Raw genomic sequence first — 13,289 nt, 5'->3', positions numbered from 1 at the left:
ATGATGATTTTGCACAGTACCCAGTCACACTGCATGAGAAGATACGAAAACTGCTCCCAGCTCTGAGCTCACAACTCAGAGAAACACCCTGCTAGACAAGGACAGACATCAGCCACAAGTCAGCTATCTATCTGGACAAAGCTGCCATGTACCATCTGCTACCCAGGAACACAGCATCTCACAGCAAAATAAGATCTCTCCTTCTCCATGAGTGACTGTGTGAAGCAGAAATCTCCAAAGCCATGACTCAGAAGGACTGAAGTCACCTTGTACATGCTCACACTGAGCAATACTGTGAGCAACAGGGAAGCCACTCTGCTCACCAGACACAGAGCAGTTAGTTCAGAAATGGCATAGACTAACACCTTAGGGCTCAGCCCAGCTTGCTGGTAACTGCACTCCACTTGACCAGAGCTCTGCAAACAGATCTCCTGTCAGGTTTTGGGTCATTCCACTGCAATCTAGTCCCTGTGCTTCAACTGGAATTGCCTCTCCTGCACCCTGTCTTCTTGTCTCCCCAATCTCTTGTCCAAGTCAATGGCTGATCCTCTCAGCTCCGGGCTTCAGAGATCCACAACAGGCCTGGGAAGTCCCCAGCCTTTCTAACTCACCATTCCCATGTTCAAGAATGGCACACAGGCCTTGTCATGAAGGCAGGATTAGCTGCTCTATAACCACCCCACAGACTGCAAGGCTGACCAGCCTCCTCTGGTCCTCTTCTTGTCATTTTTGAAGCTAGAAGTGACATTTCCCCTCCCCCAGCCCTCAGGCACACCCCCAGTCCCCACCATCTTTTGAAGATCATCTAGAGTGGCCTTAGAGTAACATCTGCAAGCTCCCTCAGCATTCAAGGGTGATCCTGCAGGGCCCATGGACTTACTATGTCCAGTTTGCTTAAGCATTCCCTGACGCAATCCTCTTCCACTGAGGGTAACTCTTCCTTATTCCAGAAGGAAATTTATTTCATTTAAATTACCTTAATTACTTTCAAATTTAATTACTCAAATTTAATTAATCAGGCGTACAAGTACAGGAGAAGTGGCATCCAATACTGGTCTCATCAGATCAATACAGCAGCAGTGTATGACTTCTGACTCTTTACTTGGATAAAAAAAGGCAATCTCAGCCTTTTTCCCTCTAAGCTCTTGCTGAGCTGCCTGTGTACTAAATGATTTTCAGAGTGAGAATTATGGCAGAGAAAATATGGAGAAATTACCTTCCTATTCTCCTGGCTCAAGGCAGAATTACCTGTGTTCCAAGGTAAGATTTCCTGTTTTCTACCTCTGACCTGAATTCCTTGTTAATCATATGGAAATTCATATTTGCTGCATCAGAACATACCTTACTTGAATGGCTCCTCTTTTGTGAATACTGGCATGTTAGCTGGAATAATGCTAATAATGCTCTAAGACATGCTAGAGTTTACCCGCTGCAGCAGACTTCTCTACCCAGCTTAGGGAGCTTTGGGTGCAAAACCCACTGGAATTGTTTATCCTATCCTAGCCAAAAGCACAAAACCAGTAAAGACCCGAGTCACACAGGCTGCACACAGCACACAGATGTCTGAGCACCCTGCACGCTGGTGACTGCTGGGCTGGGCAGTCTAGCACAGTCACAGGACAGGACCAGACACATGGGCAAAGCTCACCTTGGCCACCAGGGTACATACAGCGGAAGGCTCGGCCCAGCTCTTCTGCCTGGACTCTTCCTGCTGGTGTCAGCTCCCCACCCCACTTGAGCACTAGGAGAAGGGATGGGGAAGACTCTCGTCGAGCTTCTAGGAGACAAACAGGTACTCACTACATCAGATCTCACAGCTGAGCTTGCAGAGGGAGAGGAGGGGAGGAAGAGGAGCTTGTCATCAGCATCTTGTAGAGCGTTATCAACACAAGCCTGACCCAAAATCCCCAGGAGCCAAAACAGCAAGTATGAAATTAAGAGACACTATTTTTTGAAGGCACAGGCCAACATTCATTAAATTCGAAGCATAAGCCCTGTGGCACCATCATGGTATATCGGAACATGACATTATGCATCACTCCAACCCCCATATGTTGTGAGCAAAGGTAAGATACGGGTCACTAATTTTGCTTGCATGTCCAGAGGCCAGGTTTCTTTACCTTCATCTTCACTTGCAGCTTTTGGATGTCCATGTGGCAGATAGGTCAACTGAACCTTACGGTTAATGCCAGAAAAATGTCCATACCTGTCACAAGGAGAGGGAGGGAAACAATTTAAACAAATCAACTCCACTCACCTTTTGCCCAGAGGTCTCCAGGCAGCACACAGCAAAAATACAGCACAGGCAAGAGACTTCATGCTGCAACACCAATTGCAACGCAACACGAACATTTTTGCCATCTACCTGTGACCCAACATGCAGCCACAAAACCAAACAACTCCCCCAAATTCAAGTCAAAGATCCACTCACTTGTTCGCCCTTCAGCTGACAGCTCTCTGTGCTCTCATACCTCAGTGGGGCTTTAATCAACCTTAGTTCATTTCTAGCTACATCTTTAACAAGTGAATCAAAGAAAAAAAGCCTAGACTGCCAGCACCCCAAGGACAACCACATCCCTAGTGAGCAGAGAGAGCAGGGGAAGGAATCACAGCACAAAATCGTCCTCTGAGCTCCACAGACACAGCCTGAGCACAGACACTGCCTATGTATGCCACAGTGAGCAATGGTCCTGAGAGAAACCCTTTCTTTGCTTCTGTGATGCCAACACCAGACCCACAGCTCTAAGTCAAACTCACAGTGCCCTGAGATACGAGCCCTTACATCTCCAAGACGCTCTTTAGCTGTTCCAGTTTGGATTTCCTCTCCTCAATCTCACAGTCACTGTGGGTTCCCAGGTCCACCACAAGCTGCCGTGCAATGTCCAGCACTTCCTGTTGGGGAGCAGACAGTCTCAAGCATTCAGCAACTCTCCCTCGGACTCACCACTGTACTCCTGCGAGGCCTCTAGATGGCTTCACCCAGCATCAGGTTCACACAAACATGCACCAGGGACATGTCACTTCACAAGACACAGCTCAGGCAGGACAAATGTCATGCTGCAGTTTGGCTCATCCCCACCCTGTGCTCCAGCCCTGTTCAGAACCAAGCAGGTGCCTCCAACTACCCCACTCCCTCACCTCGACCCATATTTCACCAGAGGCTTCCACAGCAGATGGGCAAGTCCCCATCCTATAGTCTTTGTATCAGCCAGGAACAGTTTCCATTCCACTCTCGGAATGGAACTGCTCTCACACAGCTGAGGGTGCACACAGTGAGGAATAAGAAAGGGAGTGTTTGTGCATGACACTGTTGCTCTTTTGAAGGTTTCCACCCTCCCAAAGAATTGCCTCACACTGGGATCTGGTTTACCTGCACATTCCACACAGTAGCCCCAGAGAGGACCCACCTGTAGCTGCTCTGGTCTCTTCAGCTTCAACTTCCCTGTCTTGTAGCCATCATATTTCTCAAATAATTCAAAGAACCTGAGCAGACAACAAAGAGCCTTGATCCAGTTTCTACTGTTTTAGTGCTACAAAACCTGTCATCCCTACATAGGCATTCATGCTCTATTCTTCAGGGAGAACAAGTAGACCCACTGGCTGTGGGTCTACATTTTCTGTGCTTCAGAAATTCTTATAAAAACAAGTGTTTCCAGCTTCAGGTACAAAAAGGAAGCAGCCACCAGCTTCCCATTTAGTGGGGTTGCCCTGGGTTCAGCTCTAACAGCTATTTTTCTCCTTTCTAGTATCTGGTGCAGTGCTGGGGTTTGGCTTTAGTCTGGGGATAACGCTGGTAACACACCGATGGTTTAGCTGTTGCTCAGCAGCACTTACCCTGACAAAGAACTTTTCAGTCTCATGCTCTGCCAGTGAGGAGGGACACGGGAAGCCGGGAGGAAGCAGAGACAGGACACCTGACCCCAACTAGCCAAAGGGGTATTCCATACCACAGCACGTCATGCCCAGGATAGAAACTGGGAAGAGCTATCCGGAAGGCCCAGATCGCTGCTGGGGTTGGGTATCAGTCGGCAGGTGGTGAGCAGTTGTATTGAGCATCACTTGTGTTTGTTGATGGAGTTTTTTTTCCCCCTTTCCTTTTTAGTTTTATAGTCTCTCCCCTTGTTATTCCCCTTATCACTATTATTATTGGTGGTAGCAGTAGTTTTGTGTTATACCTTAGTTACTGGACTGTTCTTATCTCAACCCATGGGAGTTACATTCTTTCCATTCTCCTCCCCATCCCACTGGGAGCTGGAGGGAAGAAAGGAGGAAGTGAGCGAGCGGCTGCATGGTGCCAAGTTGTTGGCTGTGCTTAAACCACAACAGGGGCACTTCCCTTTACAGCACCTAGCAGAACTTCACTTTTTCTTGCAGCTCACACAGAGGATGCCAGATCCTTATGGGGAAAGGGGAATCTCCCAACTGGGCAGAAAGCATTTGCTTGAACAGAGCCAGGAAAAAGCACTGCCTCCCATGCACTCAGCCCTTGTGCTCCTCCTCTTGGGTCAGGAAGTGGGCCTTCCTCACTTCTCAGCAGCACAGCATCTTGTTGCCTTGACTCTTACCGGGGATGCTTCACTTCCATTTTCATCTTCTGCTTTGGGGTGCGATCTCCATGCCGGATGACTGCAATAACACAACGAAGCTCCATCCTGAAGAAACACAATATACACCTGACAAATGTGCCCCTACACTCCAGGATTGCCACCAGAAAGCAATTTCCCATTGTTCCTTCAGTTCTATCCTTTTGACAGCTGCTTTTCTCATCAGTGGCAGAACTCCCATATGAAGCCAAGCACAAGGCTATAAAAGCAGACAAAGTACTGCAGACACTACCAGGTCATCTGATTTGCTATAGTAGCACCTACTTGTTCACTTCTTCCAAGCATGCAGGTGTGCTGAGGATCATAAAGAAACTTCTGCCTTTGATCTTTTAGCCTCACACGGTGGACAGTAAAGTGAGGGTCTGCAAGTGTACAGGTAATGTGAGCACTTCAGCTGACTGTTTTCCACCCTTTCCACTGGCAGCTCCACACGCCTCTTCCCTAGGCAAGCAGCCTGCTGAACACTGAGCCAGCTGCAGTGATGCCCTCATCAGCTTCCTGTGCAGACCAAGAACTTGGGCCTTTTGAAAGCCATGTGAGCAGTTCCTGCAATTCCTGCAATGGCTGCTTGTCTGCATTTGCCAAACTTACGACTTGTTTACCATTCATCACCCCTTTCATGTGCATGGCTAAGCCTTTCCACAGGCATTTCAGGATTGCAACCAACACAGCAGCTGACAACGTCATGCTGCTGGATGGTCTGTCCCTGGGACACGGTTTGCACTTTGTTCCTCATCTAGCCATCACCAGCATTCTTTTGAGAAGATGCAGGTACTCACATCGTGCCTGAAGTTGTGGGGACGATGGGAATGTCTTCTGCCTCTGTTGGGATGGACCAGGGAATATGAAACTGGGGAGCCAATTCCCGCATGATTATATTTCTGGAAGAGATTACAATACAAATCTCACGAGAAATTCCATTCCCTTGGTTCTCCACCTTCTCCTTAGTGGTCCAAGCTGGAAGATTTGGAGAGCCACAGAATTTCTCTTCATCTTCCTTGCAGAGGCATCTACCACACCACGGGCTGGCTAGTCAGGGCACCCTAAAGGGACACCAGTTTTCCCTTACATCACCAGTACTGCAGCTGGACTTAGCACCCAATGGAAAGTCCTGTAAGATACATCTAGCTGTAGACTAGACAGCTAATGCCAACACAGGCAGGAGCTCCAGGGGCTAAAAGTAATTAACCCACTTCTCCCAGAACCAAGCTCTCACCTGCTGAACAAGCATCCCTGCATGAACCACCTGCAGACCTTCCCAGTGTACTGATCAGTGATCCATATTCAGTTTACTTTGATACGAGTTACTTTACCTGCTATCAAAACTCTAATTTTACATACCCAAGGATTTTGGCACAGTCATCGTAATACTTCATGGAGTTCTTCACAAAGCTGAAGCCGTTCACATCGCAGACGAAGGAGTGGCCGTTTGCCCGCAGGAGGTCGAACCCACACACTGTTTGCTGCATGAGGAAGGAGAGGACGCAGGACTTAGGTACACTGTGAGGGAGTGCAGGAGGGGACAGCAGCCCTGGCACACATAAAGCAGCCAGTGCACACTGCCCACTGCTGCTCTGCTGGTACTGCAGCCATTCTCCATGTTCTCCACTCCATGCCTGCCCCATGAGCCTTGAAGAAGTGTGAAAATACAGCCACCAGCCAGCAGGAACAGGCCCCTTAGAGGAGCCTTTACACCCTCACAGCTGTATCAAAAGCTCAACCCATGAGCCCCCAGATTAAGCTGTCAGAGCCACCCCCCACCTCCCAGAGCCCTGAAAGCTTTAGACAAGAGCAGCTCCTGGCTCTCCTGCTCTTGCCTCTAAATCCAACAATTCTGAATAGATGGACAGATGGACAGACAGTAAGCAGTGCAGGCAAAGACATCCTTCACTAGGTGGAAAGGTGGGCTACAAGGTAGAACAAGCCCAAAGCTGTATGAGCACAACTGCATGGGTTGCAGATAGCGGTAGGGGTAGAAGCAGAAGCCAAGTGCTTCTGCTGTTGCCATTGCTGAACATGTCATGTAACCATACCTAGACTCACACACTCACTCTACCAACCTATAAAATACAACACAAATATGCACAAAAGACATACTAAAAATAGAAGAAAGCAGAAGAAAAGAAGACGACCAAGTTTTGCACATAAGTACAACTAGGAAACAGTAAAGATGGGATGAGCACAGGTTAGATGGACAGAAACATGCTCAGAACCTGATATCAAATACTCAGATGTATGCTGGACACCAGCCACCTGCGAGCAGAGAGGGCATCTGCTGCAGGCCCTCCTGCCTTCCCCGTCATCTCTGATCAGCAGTCTGCCATGGCCAGCAGGACCAGCTGCACCCAGCCAGCAGAGACAGCAACTGCCATCAGGCGCCCAAGACTGCAGCACCGGACACACATTGGGGTAACAGAGCTCAGACTTTAACACTGACTGATTTGGATCAGACATTTGCAGAGTATCCTGCTTGCACTGGAGAGAAAACACAGACCTTAAAGGCTACACAGACTTTCCGAGCAACTAGTTTCTCCATGGCAGTCAGCATGACCGGGTAACGGATTTCTTTCCCTTCACTATCCCGTTCAACTTTTCCATCCAAAGCAGGGGATTTGCGAGCCTCAGCGTGGGCATAGTCCGGCCCCACAGTGTATACCTGGGAAGAGAAATAGGTGAATCTGACATAACCAGCTATACTGACTGCAGCTTCCAGAAGGTGTTTCTACTGCAGACGTAGAGAGAAGAACAACAAATGGTCTCATACTCCTCCTGTTACAACTTACAGAACACCTGCTCCCCACTTTGGGATCCAGGCTGCACAGTCAGCACCTCACAAACACTCCAGAATCTAAGTAGGACTAAGCAGGACTGCCCAGCTTTCAGGAATTCCAGGCCTGCTGAAGGATGGAGCTAACCTAGACTCTTCCTTACCTTCACATCAGTGCCATCCGTAGGCATAAATTCCTCATAAATGTATGAGCCTGTCTTCCTCACACTGCTCTCTGGGGAATACACGCTACTCCGGCTGCCAATCTGAAAGTACAGAATAAACACCTCAAGGAAGAGCATGGAGCTCCTTTTCTTAGATGGAAGAACAAAAAGAGTAAGTTTCATTGCACATGCCAAGAGTTAGCAGAATGCCTCTCAGAACCCCCACCTATTCCAGCACACTTATTTATATAGGACAAAAGAGACTCCAAAACTCAGCCTCTTCCAGGCTTTAAAGACAAGAAAAGTTATTACAGACCATTAGGTCGACTCCAATCACTACAAGGATATGGAACAAAAAACAGTGGCTAAGGACCTAGAAAGAAAGACACCAAGCTAATAATCAAATGAGAATAAAGGATGATGGGCAATAATCAGAGCAATTTAACTTCCTTCTCAGACAGTTGACTGATCTTATGGGTACAGGGTGATATTGTTTTCATTTTTAGTAAAGCTTTGGATACAACCTCAAGTGGCATGTCTGCACATTACCTAAGGAAACAAGCCATTTATTAATAGCAGATACATAACTGATTGGAGAAAAGATACACCACAGCTATTAGCTGTGTGCTGGCAAAGTGGAAGTGGCTAAGGGCAGATGCCCTGTGCAATCTATGAATGAATACCTCATTTAACATGCTTTCAAGCTACACTAAGCTGAGAAGGGCAACAATGATGCTAGAGGACAGGAACATAAATTTAAAAAAAATTATCTCCATAAACTGAGGAAGTGATTTGGAAAAAACAGCTCAAAAAAAAAACCAGAACACAGCTCTGTGACTGCTAGACAGGACACAGGTCAAACAGGGGAAGGCAAAGTCAGCACTACCACTAAAATATGTCCTTCTGCAATTCCCAGATAGATGGGGTTGAACTAGAAGTTCTAAGGTGTAGATCTCCCCAGCACAAACCTTTCCTTTCCCCTCCACCTGCCCCAACACTCCTTCCTGAAGCCACATGCGTTTCAGAGCCACGTATCTGTTGGTTCCAGCACCAAACCTGGAGTGCCCCTCCTCACCTTCCGAAAGAGCCGCTGGCTGCCCCCACCCGCTGACGTCGGGTAGTAAATATACACATTATGGTCTTCAGCACTGACAGGCTTCTCTACAAATGGCTTTGGGAAAACAGCTCCATTTACCTCCACGTGGTCCTCTCCTTCCACCAAGTTGCACTCTGGAGACAAAGCACAGCAGCAGCACTTCAGGAAAGGGTGCAACAGCCCCAGTGCAGAGCTGAAGCCCTTCAGTCCTGGCCCGGCAGGCAGTTCTGCTGTTGGGATCTTTGTTCACAAAAAACAACAGACTTGTGAATCAGGCCTCTCCAAACTGATTGTCAGTAACTGTTCCCTGCAGAGTGTCTCAAATAGCGCAGTACACGACAATGGCTTTCGGTAGAGCCTGGACACTGACCTTCTGGTCTATCAGGATCTCGATTGAGCACAGCATAGCGGGGCAAGTCTATTCCCTCTTCTTGAAGGATCCGATACACTTCACGCCTGTAGAGGACAGAAACGGATAGTCTAGAATGTCCTCAGTACGTGCCAAGGGAAAGGCTTTATTCCCACAGATGAAGAACAAAGTCAAATGAACACAAAAAATCCTCAAGGTCCCCTTCCTTCCCATCTCACTCATTTGCTTGTGGCCAGGAAGACAAAGTTTGCACAGCATGCTGAGGAGAAGAATCACACAAAGGAAGAGCGAAGGTGCTTTAGTGAATCACACACACCTACCTGTCCTGGATATAATACTGCATGTCAAGGTCATTAATCAAAAACGGCTTGCACAGCTTGGCATAAGCAACTGCTTTATCCAGAGGGAATCCTGAAATACAAAGGCAGGGAGTGGAAAATGAGTGGAAGGTCCCTTGCCCAGATCTCAAGTATGCTAAAGCCTGCCATGGACTTTTTACCTTTGGAATGGAAGGATATAAGGCAGTCACAAGAGGGCCAGTTCTCCACCGGTTCATTCAGGATAACATCTTCCCCCATGATCACCACTGTGATATACTCAAACTTGCACAGACGCTCCAGAATCTGTGTCATGGGCTTTGATTTGGACTTTTTGGTCATGGCACAGATTCCAACCACAATCTGACGTTCAGGTGGCTAAAGGAAGACAGAGATCAGTTTAGTACTAAGGCACTAAATTTTTAGGACTAAGTACTAAATTCAATAAATTTACTTTAAAAAAAGTACTAAATTTCAATAAATTGAATTTAAACTATAACAATATAGAAATTCAGAACAAACATAGAATGCATGACATCCTTGTCTCTAAATTGGAGAGACATCAATTTGATAGGTGGACCACTTGGTGGATAAAGAACTGGCTGGACGGCTGCATGCAAAGAGTTGTGGTCAATGGCTCAATGTCCAGCTTGAGACCAGTAATGAGTGATGTCCCTCAGGGATCGGTGTTGGGACCGGTCTTGTTGAACACCTTTGTTGGTGACATGGACAGTGGGATTGAGTGTGCCCTCAGCAAGTTTGCCGATGACACCAAGCTGTGTGGTTCGGTTGATACGCTGGAGGGAAGGGATGCCATCCAGAGGGACCTTGACACACTTCTGAGGTGGGCTGATGCCAACCTTATGAAGTTTAACTATGCCAAGTGCAAGGTCCTACACCTGGGTCAGAGCAATCCCAGGCACAGCTACAGGTTGGGCAGAGAAGAGATTCAGAGCAGCCCTGCGGAGAAGGACTTGGGGGTGCTGGTCAATGAGAAAATGAACATGAGCCGGCTTCAGTGTGTGCTCGCAGCCCAGAAAGCAACCGTATCCTGGGCTGCATCAAGAGGAGCGTGACCAGCAGGTCGAAGGAGGTGATCCTGCTCCTCTACTCTGCTCTCGTGAGACCTCACTTGGAGTACTGTGTGCAGTTCTGGTGTCCTCAACATAAAAAGGACATGGAACTGTTGGAACAAGTCCAGAGGAGGCCACGAGGATGATCAGGGGCTGGAGCACCTCCCGTATGAAGATAGGCTGAGAAAGTTGGGGCTGTTCAGCCTGGAGCAGAGAAGGCTGCGTGGAGACCTCATAGCAGCCTTCCAGTATCTGAAGGGGGCCTACAAGGATGCTGGGGAGGGACCCTTCACTGGGAACTGTAGTGATAGGACAAGGGGTAATGGGTTAAAACTTAAAACAGGAGAAGTTTAGATTGGATATAAAGAATAAGTTCTTTACTGTGAGGGTGGTGAGGCACTGGAATGGGTTGCCCAAGGAAATTGTGAATGCTCCATCCCTGGCAGTGTTCAAGGCCAGGTTGGACAGAGCCTTGGGTGACCTGGTTTAGTGTGAGGTGTCCCTGCCCATGGCAGGGGGGTTAGAACTGGATGATCTTAAGGTCCTTTCCAACCCTAACTATTCTATGATTCTATGATTCTATGACTGCGGGTTACCCATCACAAAACCATGGCTTCAAACCATAAGCTGAGACACTGGAAGTTACTGCACTGACTTGCAAAGTCAAGTCTCCACAGCAAAAACATCTAGGAAATGAAAGGGTTTCCAAATCCTTCACCGCACCTGATAAATAGCTCCACTGAGTATGAAGGTACACAACACTGCATGGGTTTGAACAACCCACTTGCAACGGAGACTCTGGGTACAGAGGCAACAGAAATGACACTGCACTGGTGTATTGTCCCAGCAATTTGTACAGCCAGCAGCAACGTCCCTGCTGCATGCAGGTCTCATACAGAACACCAAATGTAACATTTAACATGATGCTAAATAGGGGCCAAAAGCAGTCAAGAGATGGAGATCATTCTCCTTTCTGCATCCTGTTCCTAGAGATTATAGAAAAGAATAAATGCTTCCTTTCTGCAGACACAGCTCTGCCCTTTTGACAATTTCCAGAACTTGTCTCAGAAATTTCCCTGGTGATACAGGAAGGTTTATGGGAGCGTCAAGGTTAAGTTGCTAGGGCAAAGATATCTGCTGTTGCACCTGAAAAAGACCTGCAAGCAAAGAGGCTGGGATTGCTGCAGCATGAGGAGTGAGCACAGCAGCACAGTGATGCCACACAGCCTGTGCCACATCCCCAGGAGTCCCAACTGCCCCCAGCTTCAGCAGCAACCACACAAACCCTGGCTGAGACCCAGGAGTCGTGCACAGACCCTCCAACCCAGAATACCAGCACCTCCTTACCGACTCCTCCTCTTCATCATCTTCAAAGAAATCTGTTTCATTTGTCTTCATGTTTGATCCCAGAAAGTCCGTTTCATCATAACTGGAACCGACAACAAACCTGGGAATGGAGTTTTCTCCCTCACTGGAGGTCGTCAGGGACGACATTGCAGCTCCGGTGGCCAACCATTCCGCTCTGGAATCCCAGCATGCAGAAAAGGAGAGAGAAGGTCAGAGGCAGGGTGAGCCAGGGCCAGCCGTGCTACTGGAAGCAGTGATGGTGGGGAGAGCAGGGACTTGTCTGGCTTGAGTCAGCCCAGGGATGTGTTGCCCAGCACAAAGGGGAGGAGCAGGAAGAGACCCTCGGGGGGGAGGGGATCAGTATTCAGGATCATTTTAGATGGGCAGCTCCATTGTGCAGTTAACCCCTTTACACTGACGGGCAAAGGGACAGTGTCACCGCCAGTGCTGAAATCACATCAAACTTACAATTATGCATGCTCCAAGCCACTGTCTAAATCATGGAAGCGGACAGTGGACACTCTCACAGGCTCGTACACCCAAAGACATCAACTGGGACTCCACAAGTTAGGAAAAAGCTTAGGGCAGTGACGGTGACTTCCCAATTGCCAATTTTCATCCTTTCAGCTCAAGAAGACCTACAGTAACAGAAAGATTCGTTTGAGAGGCGCATGAGTATGCAGGGAGGAGGGAAAGAGCCAACTCTTTGGGAGGGAAAGAGGACACAAGAGAAAGCATCAGCAACAGTCTGGGTTGCAGGTCAGGGCTCCTGAGTTTGCAAACTGGCTCCGGTTTACTCTATGACCACAGAAGCTGATTAGCGGGATACAAACACCAGGAAAAAAAGGAGAGTACCTTGCAGTGTGACCTACAGCAGCAGCACTGCCTGCCACAGCAGCAGCCAGGTTTGAATACACCATATGCATGCCCTGCACACACCAAGGACACAGCTGCTCACCTCTGACCATAGCTGCACACACATAATGTCACACTGTTGCCCTTCACTGTGTTTTCCCCAACTGGAAAGTGGCAAAAAGCATTCCTCCCATGCAAGTGCAATCTTGAGAAGAGGGCATTGTGAGCACCTCATGTTATTACATACTTCCAAAAAATGGGCATGAGACACTATCACTGCTTCTCATGCTCTCATATGCCTTCCAGCATCCCCCAGACCAAGTCCCTGAGTTTCCCCCCCTGTTGAGCATGGTTCCCTTTGCTGCCAGCACACAGCAGGAGGCTGCACTGCCACGTACAGTTGTGAGCTCCCAGTGCTCTGGCAGCTCCTCTCCCCTGAGCAGGGCCACCGCCTGCCAGCAGCATGGGTTTATGGTAGGCAAGAATCCCTTCGCCAGGAACACGGGTGGGATGGGCAGGAGAAACACAGAGCAATCCAGCCGCTTGTGAAATTGCCTTGGAAATAAGGGACAGAAGAAAGCATGCCTGCACCCAGAAAGGCTGCACACGCTCCCCAAATGGACAAATGCGACAGGTAAGCACTCAGAGAGAGCTGGAGCAGAAGCAAACCCTATGTCCCACAGCTGCGCTCCCAGG

At 48.4% G+C, this 13,289-nt stretch overlaps 1 protein-coding gene across 1 annotated transcript in view; it reads right to left on the bottom strand.

The window, feature by feature from the left end:
* The window catches only part of PPIP5K1 (diphosphoinositol pentakisphosphate kinase 1), a gene marked incomplete at its 5' end in the record, with an annotated part of 40,902 nt that extends 29,017 nt beyond the window's left edge, over positions 1 to 11,885 (bottom strand). Inside the window, 14 exons of the mRNA XM_080626245.1 lie at positions 1,649 to 1,777; positions 2,121 to 2,206; positions 2,783 to 2,892; positions 3,408 to 3,483; positions 4,566 to 4,652; positions 5,384 to 5,485; positions 5,946 to 6,067; positions 7,099 to 7,260; positions 7,536 to 7,637; positions 8,611 to 8,765; positions 9,002 to 9,087; positions 9,322 to 9,412; positions 9,501 to 9,696; positions 11,739 to 11,885. Of these exons, the coding sequence (XP_080482371.1) occupies positions 1,649 to 1,777; positions 2,121 to 2,206; positions 2,783 to 2,892; positions 3,408 to 3,483; positions 4,566 to 4,652; positions 5,384 to 5,485; positions 5,946 to 6,067; positions 7,099 to 7,260; positions 7,536 to 7,637; positions 8,611 to 8,765; positions 9,002 to 9,087; positions 9,322 to 9,412; positions 9,501 to 9,696; positions 11,739 to 11,885 (1,651 nt within the window). The remainder of the gene's footprint in view (positions 1 to 1,648; positions 1,778 to 2,120; positions 2,207 to 2,782; positions 2,893 to 3,407; positions 3,484 to 4,565; positions 4,653 to 5,383; positions 5,486 to 5,945; positions 6,068 to 7,098; positions 7,261 to 7,535; positions 7,638 to 8,610; positions 8,766 to 9,001; positions 9,088 to 9,321; positions 9,413 to 9,500; positions 9,697 to 11,738) is intronic.
* Between the last annotated feature and the right edge of the window lie 1,404 nt (positions 11,886 to 13,289).

The sequence above is a fragment of the Psittacula echo genome (genome assembly GCF_963264785.1).
Source record: "Psittacula echo genome assembly, chromosome: 10".
NCBI lineage: Eukaryota > Metazoa > Chordata > Aves > Psittaciformes > Psittacidae > Psittacula > Psittacula echo.
This window is presented reverse-complemented; position numbering and strand designations above follow the sequence as displayed.